The 12,563-nt window shown below is 34.2% G+C and overlaps 1 protein-coding gene across 1 annotated transcript in view; it reads left to right on the top strand.

Moving 5' to 3' along the window:
* Positions 1-9,404, top strand: part of LOC149784556 (uncharacterized) — a 47,462-nt gene extending 38,058 nt beyond the window's left edge. The window contains exons 7-9 of the mRNA XM_089933006.1: positions 621-769; positions 7,524-7,647; positions 9,325-9,404. Coding sequence (XP_089789132.1) covers positions 621-769; positions 7,524-7,647; positions 9,325-9,404 — 353 coding nt within the window. The remainder of the gene's footprint in view (positions 1-620; positions 770-7,523; positions 7,648-9,324) is intronic.
* The last annotated feature ends 3,159 nt before the right edge of the window (positions 9,405-12,563 follow it).

Here is a 12,563-nt window from a genome sequence, read left to right as displayed (position 1 = left end):
GGCCTATTATCAAGCTTATGCGCTCCCTCGTCATGTTCATGTTACAGTATGTATATAAGACATATACCATGAAAGCAGAACTAGAGATAATAATCCATACCTTAGAGTTGAGATGCTATCGAAGGGTCATGAACGTCTCATACCTAGACCAGATTTCTCATGAGCGGGTGCTCACTAGAATCCTAGGTTCAGTTGGAGCATATGATAATCTGTCACCTACGTAAAGAAGTGCAACCTATGATGGTACGATCATGTCTGGCGCACATCTGGCCTGTAAAAGATAATCCCACAGGGCACAGTGAGAGGAAAGAGAAAACGAGACAGACAGAAGAAGCGATGGTAATATAACATTAACGAGTGGGCAAAGATGGACTTTGCAAAGGGCATTATAGAACAAAACAAAATGGAGAGAGGCTGTGACACAGTCATCAGTGTTGCCCATATGACCAGCCAGATTATGGCATTCCATTAAAATTGACCTCAAGTTGTCAAAAATGAAGTACACTCAAAATCAGTATTGTTCTTTTAAAGCATTTGAATATTATATCAATGAGTACATATACATCATTCAGTTAATATGTAGAATGTATATGATATATTTTGTGTCTTTACGTTTTCAGACCTAGCTGATGTTTGGCTGAATTCGATACATTCCTGTGCACCACCTGACAAGGAAAACAGGGCTTCTGCAATATCCCCTGCATCATCTTGCAAAGTCATCCCACCACCTGCGATTTTAGTGGGAACACATGTTGATCAAATTCCACAGGTATTTAATTTGTCATTAACCTGGCAGATTGACTTATGCTTTGAGAGTAGGATTCTTCTGGAGCTCACGAGGCTGTAAATTGGTTTATTGCTATAGCATCTGATTGTCACAAACTATAATTGCATGAGATGCTTACATGGTTTGGACCCCTCATTTCCACAAGCCTTTAAACCTGCAACTCTAATTAGAGGAAGCAGGCAAAATGGTCATGATCAATTAAACTAAATCCACACAAGTTTTTAAAATGATCAAGTAGCAGAATAAGTATTGACGTCTTTTATATTAAAGTCTTAGCTCAGATCCTTGCAAGGCTTTGCTGTTGACAAGTAGAAGAATTGGTAAACATTCGTATAAAGTCTAAAACTTAGTCAAGTAAGTATATTGAGTTTGTTATCTTCAAGGATAGCATATGTGACACACAATTTGCGCAATCATCCTTTAATAAGCTCTTTTACTAAGTTCATATGTAAATAGAATAACATAATGGCTTGTCAATGTAAACCAGAATGCATATTTGCTACTTTTCATAATCTTGCTATCACTATTTCTTTCAAACGGAGTGTCAAATTAACAGGGTGTTAACCTTTAGGCTTTCTATATTGTCTAGCGGACATCATAAAAATCATGTTATCGTTATTCCTCCTGAATGGATTGTCACGTTATTATGATGTCTTAAGTTGGTACTAGATAAAACTGGTGTTGATCTAATAACCAATATGTCCACCATGGCAACCATAATAACCCATTAACTTTCATTTTCACACCATAACTTGTTGATTTTATTTCGCTACTCGTCAATCTTCTCTTGAACAGTGCCAATTGATTATATTGCTTAAGCATGAAAAGTAATCTCTGAGGTATGTATATTTAAATTCTCGATGACAGCAGCTTTTCTTTTACAAAAACCCCAAAACACTAAATTTACACTCAAGTAAAAGGCCCATGTTGAGTCCTCAAAAATATTGCCCCAGCCATAAGACTGAAATATATATTTACACAGCCACAAACTTTAGTTCAATTCTGACCGCATTTATAATGTATGGCACTGTTCATTTAGTTTATTGTACTTTACATTTGGGGCATCTTTTTTTCTTCTTTTATTCATTACAAGAAAATATTGTTTCAAATAATATAACCATCTGGAAACCTTAATGGTTATACGTTATAGCTACACTTATGGTCCCACCATTAACAGCGGAAGTTTGGTAACTGTTCCTAATTAATGTGAACTCAGCGTATTATTGACGTCAATAATAATGTGGAAAAAGTCAAAATTTCAATATTCATCAGATTTAAGATAGTATGCATGGATGTATCCATGTGTGTCCTATCATTTGTTTGTTTTGTAAGGAAAAAATATTAAAAAAAACAAAGTTTGTATAATGATAAGAAAACTAGTCAATCATATGGAAATTATGTTCAATAAACTAATCCTAATACAGATGTAAAACGTTTAATAATTTCAAGATGGTTTTCTATTTGTGACTATTGTAGCATTTGGCCATTGAGATGAAAAATTAAAACATGCAATCTAATTTCTTCCAATAGCATTTTGTGGATTTCTGTATTTGGAAAACTGCTTTGCAGATAAAATGGATTTAGCAGAAGACATGGAATTGATTACCATTTGCTCTCTCGAAGCATCGATAAAATGATATCTGTCAAATTTACATTTCTTTAACATAATGTAATGACTTGACACTAATAAAATAATTATCAATGTTTGATCCCTTCATTTATCTCAGATAGGTTTAGTACTTTTTAGTGAATATTACAGACTCCTCTACTTAAAATGAAACAACTACTTCAGAAAGTGCTTATAGATCTATTTAGAATACACTTAGCGTAATGAATTGTAGTTTTTATTTTACATCTCTCAACATTATATTATCGGAATGTACAGACGCAATATTACCTTTTATTGTTGCAATTCGGGCAATATTCATTGTTAAATATCATATAACATTTAGTATCATTGCACTCTCTGCAGCGAACAGAACAATACCGAAGGATAAATGTTAAACAAGTTTCAACAAAATCGCATTAATATTTGACTGTTGTGAAACAATATTACACAATTTACTATAGTTAACCCAATGCACGAGCAGGGCCCGATCAAGTCAAGTATTGTTTTTCTTCTCTCCAAAATGTCAGTAGCGATCTAACTTTCCTCGAAAAGGGCATCCAATCACAGGATTATAAAAGACTGATTTGAACTTGAGATTTGTATTATAAAAAATGAATCATGCCATTCCTTTACTTATTTTAAATTAATTTATTATGCGATAAATGAAACAAAAACAAAAATAAATATATCCGGTCGGAAAGAAAAAACCCAACCCCAACCCCAGTCCCTGGCAGTACACATGTAGTTAAAACTGAACATGTATTTATCCTCATGTGTTTCGTACGTTCAGAGTTTGCTTTTTCTTTTGTTCTTATTTTTGTACAACAAAAGTGGCTATTAACTAGAATCTAAACCTTCGGGGATTACATTTCATGTTTAAACAGCAAGATGAATTTACATTGTTCAAGGAAACATGAATGCAGTGTGCCTCTAGTCAAGTCTGTGCATACATTTTTACTGATTGTTTTGGAAAAAGTTAAAGTTTAAACATATGCAAAAGAAATAAATCAACATTCTCTAAATGTACATAATAGACAAGGCCTTTTTATTTTATGTCCCAATATATTTGGTATAAATAAAACCACTTTATTCTTTAAATTATATCTGATTGTAAATCACAATGTTGTATCTGTCTTTCCGTAAGTGGCCATCCTTCACTGACTATTAAACTGTAAATTAGTTACAAGGCCGTTGTTAATGACTTGACCACAAAGTGAGCTGCAAGTACTAAGGGCTGTTCCATTTAAATATATATTGTACCTAGGGAAAGCAGTTTTAAAACAAAATACATGCCATGGTACTTTTTCTTCACAGATTTCATATTAAAATGATAAGAAGATTCTAAATTGCATCTGTGGGTGAGCATGGCACTTTAAAAGTACCTTCCCTTGGTCGCATGTATGTTTTGATTAAACAGCCCTAAGTGATACATGTCAAGTCATTTGTGTGATAGAAACACTGCATCCCCAAGCTGAATTTGACATCTTCTTATGTTGCTAATATTGTATAACAATATGAACAAAGGGTCACTGAATTGATCTGTGCTGAATATTTCCTGAAGCCAAATCTTTATTATGGAGACACCATTTCATTAGAGTTTCTAAAAGCGGGGATGCTTGAAAACTCTTGTCTTATTTTGATTTGTGGTATAGGAAAGAACACTATGCCATTCCTTGCTGTACTGGTAAAACATTTAACTTGTGATGAATGAAGTAAATAGAAAATACCACAGTCGGAAATCATACCTTATTCCCATAAAATAAAATGGCCAGTCACTTACAGTGCATGTGCATTCAGAACTGAACTAGTTGATAGTTGTGTACATCTGTCTTCAATCTCGTAATTGCTTTTGAAGGACTAAATACGTGCTTCATATAAGTAGAAATTCATTGTTTTGTTCTTGTTGGTTTTTCTTGCTTGTGTTTTTAAACAGAAGCTTCTGCTTTCTGGAATTTAATTGTCCATACCTCAGAGGATTACTTTTCATGTTTAAACAATTGGATTAATGTACACAGTTCAAGAGAAGCTCACCAAGGTTGGCCTCTCATCAAGTCAGCGTGTACGTTTTCTAAACGTACAAAATATAGAGGACTTTTAAAATTAATTTATGTTGTCCATAATTTTCTCTGTTCAAAAAATGTTGAACAAGGTGTACGTGTCTCTTGTCAAGTCAGCTCGTAAATTTTCTAAATGTATGGAATATAAATGACTGCTTTTTACATTAATTTCTATTGTTCATTTATATGATCAAAATAATGGTCACTAATTTGTGAAATGGTGTTTTATTGACGTCTCGGTTTCCATGAATGGTCATCATCTATTAGCTGTTCAAATGTCAGTCAGTAATGCCGATCAGCCACTCCACAGTGGAGAGGCCATGATGTGCTGACCTAGGCGCGTTGGTGATTAGTAGGTATTTTATTGCTTCGTCAAGGAGCAAAAGTGGAGGGATTATGTCCCCCTATGTTGCGTGAGGTTCCATAAATACATGTAAATTGTATTGTATTCAACTCCAAATAATTAAAGCAGGATATAATCACCTCAACTACCACATCACAACCACGCCCCTTTGAAATTATCATGACGAATTGTTGAATTATACATGAATTATTATAGAACACATTAAAATGTAAATGGCTGACTTTCCAAAACGATGTTCTTTACTTGTTCTAGAACATTTCAACATGAAATATTTGTGAACTGTTCAAGAACTAATACGGAAGAACAATTCATGAACTAAAGTTCTTAAAAATTCAGCCATTTAATGTTTGTGAACCATTTATGAAACGTTCATATGCATTTTCTGCATATTTAATGAAAATGTTTTCTAGAAAAATGCATGGCTAATTTAAGAAAACAATTATAATTTTAATAAAAGTTTGAATTTCATTTACGTTTTCCTTGATATTATGATATTATGACCGATTGCTTTCGCACAAAATGACCTCAAAAGAAGAATCACTTAGGATTATGACGTTTTCAGTTTTGCATAAAATCTAGTTATACTACCAATCAAAGACACCTGCCCTCAGTTATCATGCATGGGTCTGTTGGTCAGGCCTATTTTAAGGTAACATTTTGCCATTACCTAAAACCTCTTCTTTTTTTGTACTGATCAGAGGGGGGCTTCAGTAATGTACTGATGCGTTGTTTTTATAAATTCCTTTCATTTCAGTGCCGAAATGACTAAACAGTATTGAACTTCTATCAACAAATCCATTTGTTTTAATGTTTTGTAATGAGCACTACGTCTGTTGGCTGAATGATTTGATTTATAATTGACCAACCGCATCAGCAACCATCATTCTTAATAAACTGCTATTTTTGCGATCTAAAGCGTGATGTATAACATTGACTTCAGTGTTGTGAATGCATATTGCTTTATTACAAACCTTCAAAAAGAACAAGAGTTGATGTCATTAAACACTTGATTAATTTTGTTAAAAGTCTACGAAAGGAAAGTATCAATTAACCTAGACGTTTGCTGATAACGACTATAGCTTGTTAGCTGTGCAAATTATTGTGCCTTCTTGAGTTAGATAGTACAATACAGCATGTCTGATGAAACTTTAATGTTGACTGTCCCACCAGCAAAACTATAAAAGAAAATCCAAATGTTTGATTTGCATGAGATGTTTGACATCAAAACAAAATATCTTACTTCATTTGCATCAACTTCACAATCTTATTAAGTGTTGGTTTCCTGATATAATGTGTGCTGTAATTTTGTCAACATCCAATACAATAAAATTTGACCAGTCTGGCAGTTTTGTGCAAAAACAATGTACACAGGTGTACAACTACAGATAATAAAGATCTATACATCTATGTCCATGGTTCAAATACATGTATGAATATGATTAACCCAGGGTGTCCATAAATTTATATTGTCCAATTGATTGATAAATTGCAACTGCATTGACGTTTGAACCCTAGTACTACTTCGTGGATGGGGTACTAACATGAGCCTATGCGTATCAATGGCCCAGTCGTATGGGATTCTCCTCCAGCGCTTTATCAGAAAACTATATTAATCTTAAAACATGTTCCTTATATATACTGAAAGGAATTCAATAATCTTCATATTTATTACCAGAAGATCTTCATTACATTGGAGAAAGAAGTGTAAAATATCGTGTACCTTGTTTATCCGATATTTTCATTGGCATTGTATGCCATATTACTTCAACCGATAACTATTTCAGTTTTCAGCCTGGTTTGTTTGTGTGTCAAACAAAGACATCACTGCCTTATTTTGACACGTAAACAGATCGTAATGGATATGATATCATTGACAGATTTATATTATGATAATTCCAAATATTGCATAACAAGTCTTATTTGCAAAACAAATTACTGCGACAACCTGATGTTCTCTGTCCTGGTGGACAAGTTAACCTTAGCATAAACATTCCAATGTAATTTACTTGATATAAGCTTAATAATGTTATCATAGCCAAACTTCCTGAAAAACATAACTCTGCTTAGGTAGTAGATTTCAATTACAGTCACCTTTTTGTCTTTGACAATAGTTTTATTTGCTCCATTGTAAGATATAGGATCAGATCGTAGGCTCAACAATGTTGAGACTATGACATTATAGTTATGTTAACCCCAAAAGCATAAAAACCTGTGAGTTCTGAGGATATAAATTCAACTATGTTTTCAGACATTCTCTGCTTTTATTTTAAATAATAATTAGTGAGCTTGAAGTTCGAATGTAAAGGCATATGGTATAATTAGTCTCTTTTATTGAATCATGCTGCATTCTAAATCAAAGAAATTCAGAATTAGAATTAATTAGCTTTTAATATTTTAGCTGCAACTAGTTTGTGCTTAAAGTATTCCTATTTATTCCAACTTTTATCGTTATCATTCCCAAAACATTTCATGATTTTAACAACCCCAGTTTAAGTTCTTTAACTGTTCTTTACATGTTCCAGAATTCATGAATTTTTAATGAACCTTTTAACTTTGTTTTAGTACGTTAACTGTTCTTAATATGTTTATGGACTCATTCAAGAAGTTCTTGAATTCTTAGGATATAGTAATATTCCTGAAAGGTACTTCTTTTGTTCTTTACGTTATTCATGAACTATTCATAATTTGAAGAACTCCATTTTGCAGCCAACGTTGATCACCACCAAAGAGTTTGGAGAGGCACTTAGTGCATTGACAGAAAGAAGAGAAAGAGAACTAGAACAAAAACATAGAGCAATGGAACCGACGTGCTCTAGTTCCATTAAGAAAGGTATATAGAAAAGATATCTTAAATGTATCATGAGACTGGTTCACTGGTGATTATTATCAGCATGTACAATGAGTAGAATAATTGACATAAAATATGCACACTAATGATAGTTTTATCGTCAGTGAGTGCACTAGTTACAGCAAGTAAATTAATCAGCATAAGAGGGTTGCACTAGTGATAACATTTTTACTGTGAGTCACGAGAAAACACAAGACAGGTATACTGCTAACAACATGCTTGTCAGAATGTGACATGATTAGACTAACTGGTATAGGAAATGTACGTTGGTGATAACATCGTTGTAAGAAGTATGGAAGTTATGATTTTGCTTCATTCACTACCCTATGTGTCCAAGGACACCCGTTCTCGCTTCAGACCCACATGACCAACTTTTCCACAAGCGACCCATAAATGTTTGATCATATGTGTTGGGGATGGGTTGCTAGAGGTATAAACACACAAATGATGCGAGTGTGCCTGTCATGGGGGTTATGGTCTCCTACGGCTGACCTTGTCCCCATAGGGTATCAAATAAGGTCAAACTGCACGTTTGTGATACTCATGTCTGAAGCTTGTGTGGGAAGGAAAATCCGGCAGAGATTGGGTGATAATATTGCTATAACTCATACAGGCAAATCTATGGCAGCTTTCAATATATACACGTTGCCAGAATGAATTAATAATATATTCTAGCAGTTTTGCTGTGCATTGATTTTCTTTTCAGATTGTTATATTTCCTCTATATGTACATTAATCATTTCATACTGGTGACTTTGCAGTTGATGTGTGAAATGATCTCATATTGATTGTTTGTATTTGTTTATATACAAATGTATGATGGTCAAGCAGTAGAATGCCAGGTTATTTGGAACGTGTTTATTGCCTTTTCTGAAAATGGAATTAGTCTTCTAACAGAATGGACTATCAAAGATGTGGGAGAAAAGCTGAGAACACTGTATCAACTGAATTCATCATATAGGTTCATTACAAAACACAAACATTCTCTGAAATTTTTCCTAAACATGCTGAAATATTGATAACTTGTGAGTGGTCCTAGAAATGAAATGAAATACAATGGGGTATATTTACGAGCAATAAAAAATAAAGAATTTTCATAATATTGTGTGCATAAAAAAATTAACAAAAGAAGGGGATATTAATAATTTATCCTCTGTGCATCTGAAAGTTTGAACAGTTCTAGTGATACCTGTTTAAGCTGTAATGACAAAGATGACAAAAGCCAATTATGCAGATGCTTCGATGTCATACGTATAAGAATGCATCCCAACTTTATTTGCTGCATTATAACTACGTTCATGATCCATCACATATATGTTATAGTAAATCTTAATAAATAAATACAAAACCCAAAGACTGTTAGGTACCATTCCTGATAGATGTTGACTCTGTCGAACCGGATTTTATCTCTAGAACCCCTCTGGTATTTTTATAAAATAGTTATATGACAGGTATTTTATACACAATATATTGGATGCAAGTGCAAGATGCAGCTGATCTTTTGTCTTCGTGCACCGCCACTTTGCTTGGAAATCATTGGTCATGTTAAGTAATGAAAGTTGCCTTCATGTAAATTGGTGGTGAGCATGAGAAACGACCGCGTTTATGTGCCTCAAGAACTCACATATGATAGTGAATATATTTTTGCATCCATTTCAGAGATTATCACAGGCAGTCACATCGCAGATTTCAGCAACACAGCTTTGCCAGCAGCACATCCTCAGCAATACATTTCATAACTGTTTAACTGATGACAAGTTTCGGTATAATGTAACTGTTTGGCACTAATATATTCTAAGGAACATCTCGGCAAGAACTTAATATTTGAATGAGAGGACTCGCTTGTAAAAATGATAGAGAGTCTCCTTGAAGCTGACATCAGCACTGCAAAGCAGAGGTTTTACATTGCATTGGTGTCAGTTTAAGCAGGCTTTTGTGCATCCTCTACCATGTTTCTTATGTTTCCATTGGTATACGTGAACTGAAATGCAAGCTTGGATATAGCTTGAAACATTATAGATAGGCCAGCATACATTACATTGCCATCACCATCATTATACATGTATCTAGTGAATTCAATAATTGTTATGTCATTGTCAACATTGCTGGAGCATGCTACAATTTCCTTTTGTTGACGAAATAATCTGTACTGCTTAGCAATGCCTTAATACAACAGTTAATACACCCATGCTGTTCGGTAATCATTATAATTGTTTTGGTTCCCGTTGATTTCTATGAAAGCCTCAAATGGGATAATATAACAAAATGTATCATGCACTTATAAATCGATTTGCAAGGTACAAATATTGTTGAAATTCCTTTCTGATTCGATCTTTCATCCCGGGTGCAGCACTGCTTTATGTAGTATGTAGTACTTCTTTGAATATTAACATTGCTTTTAATTATTGGTTTTGTTTAATACCTTTTCATCGCTCACATACCCAACTGTAACCAGCTTCCAATTGTCAAATGTGCAATCATTGGATCAGACTGTGTTGAGCAGCTTCAGTGAGCACTTTGCTGAATGACATGGACATTGTTGCTGTCCATGGAATTGTAACTGTCTTTGGTTTAACTTTTGACCTTTGATAGTTATCAAATGACAAACATTTACTGTTAGGTGTGGACTCCGTTCATGCAAGTTTAGAGTATTTACCTGTCTTCATAAAATCTCTTCATTCCAGGTCATATGTGCCAGCAAAATGTTTGTGCCATCAGCCACCAAAAAACACAAATGAGTTGTTTGTGTGAAGACAGTTGAACAATCAGAATAGTGTAATAGGCCATCTGTAATGTAAACAGGATGGATGATGCTAGTATGATCTCAAGTGTGCGGGATTCTCCCATTGTGATTGTTTAGAGAAAGTCAAATCAGATTCTGGTTTTGCATGTAAAATCTCAATCATTGAGTTAATGCTCACAGTTGTGATTGCAACATAGTTATACATCACAACACTAATTTCATCGAAAACTTCACTTTATTTCAACAATTTTATGAAACTCATTTCACTTACATTGAGGATTAGTACTGTATAGTTAGAAGGTTCAGTTCAATCGTGCAATAAATAACCATCTAGTTTCCCTGTGATAGATGCATATTCTCTGGTAGCTCAGATTCCAACATAAAATCTTTTAATTGGTTTGGATCAAGTACAATCCTGGCAAAAGAATCTCTGCGAGATAGTCAAAAATATCCTGCTATGAAGGTGCATTAAATTTTTTATTTGGTGTTTCCAATGTTGATTGGTAGTCAGGTGGATGTTGCTGTAGAAGATTGACTAGTACCTCTAAGATATCATCTTTTAAATGTTTCTGACCTTTTATAATTGGTGCTCATTGTGCTGGAACACACCTGTTTGTACCATGTTCTCTCTATGTTTCAATAATCATTGCGATGGTTTCTGCGACTTTCTTCACTTTTTGCATGGTTTGCATAGCGTAGGCTACTTTTGATTTTAGTCTGATCAACAATGCACGTCGTTCTTCGAAGTCCACAGAGGGGTCTTCCTGTGTGATATGTTGTGACTGTAGCATATCTTTGACACAGTTATAAATGCTCATTGAGGTTGGTGGCAGTAAAATTCCTTAACTGCTTTCCTTTTTAATGCCATGTCAAATATTGACTTTGTTCAGCATAATCGTGCCATCACGTTATGTGTGATGCACCATGAGAACTCGTACTGCAAATGACACTTGTGTTGTAGAATGTAGTAACAGCAGCGGCTCTGAAACCAGTTCACAGTCACATAATTACAGGAAGTCTTTACTGTAAATAAATTATATTACATTGGAAGGAAGGTTTGGTAATTAGCAAACTTTTATATTCCGAAAATCATTTTAATAGTAATTTTGAATACGTGAAAGATTTCAGTGAGTGATGGAAAGTACTGGGGCCACCCACATCTTGCTAAATAAAGTCTCTCATCTTTAGCATTCATATGTATGATGAGATACAAACTGTAAGGTGTACTATTATGAATCTACCACACACTGGACTTGTTCGGTAGCCTTGACAAAGTTAATACAAGAAAACAATACAGGAAGGAAGGAGGTGGAGTTTTCTGTTTAATATCTACCAGATAGAAATGGCAAGACTAAATAACAAACTTGCAGTGTTGGTGAACTTCTTTAAATACAGAAATTTAGGAGGAGACTTGCAGATTGACAGAAACAGAGACAGTTATATTTACAACTTTATTTGTTTATAAATATCATGATTCAGAAAGTTGGGGAGAGAGAAAAGTGAGGATACACACAGCACATACACCTACGCAAACAAAACATAATCTTTCATTTCTAATAAAAATATTGTTTCTTTTTGTAGCTGTGTCTATTTAATATGCACCAGCTAAATATATCCAGATTTAATAACAAACTTGTCAGAATAAGAGAAAGTGTATTTGTGAGCGTGTGTCAGATATTTACAGATGCAGAAAGATGGTGATATTGACCTTTATAGTTCTATATATAGGTAATTGAGTGGGAAAGAGATCGTGCGTGCATGTCACACTGACAGATTATGCAGATCATTGAAATAGTAAGTTTATAGTTGGAGTGAGATGTACACTGTGTGTATGTATGTGTCACAGACTGGCAGATGAAGAGATGTAGCTGTAATAACTTTTATATTTCTAGCAATAGAGTAATCTAAAATGATTTTGTGTGTCTCTGTGTTATCTGGACGGATGGATGCAGAAAACATCAATCAAAGTAACAAAGGAAAAGTGTGTGTGTGTGTGCTCGTGTGTCGCAGACTGAACGAGACAGTAATAGAGAACTGTATAGTTGTATACAAACGAGTGTGTGTCTGTATTAGTGTGTATTTATCCCAGGCTGATATATGTAACGAAGTAGTGGTAGCAAACTTATGTTTCACAAAAAACGATGTAGAGAGAGAT

The sequence above is a fragment of the Sinohyriopsis cumingii genome, chromosome 14 (assembly GCF_028554795.1).
Source record: "Sinohyriopsis cumingii isolate HCF-2022 chromosome 14, ASM2855479v2, whole genome shotgun sequence".
Classification (NCBI taxonomy): domain Eukaryota; kingdom Metazoa; phylum Mollusca; class Bivalvia; order Unionida; family Unionidae; genus Sinohyriopsis; species Sinohyriopsis cumingii.
The sequence above is the reverse complement of the archived record's forward strand: the minus strand, read 5'-3'. Positions and strand labels throughout refer to the sequence as shown.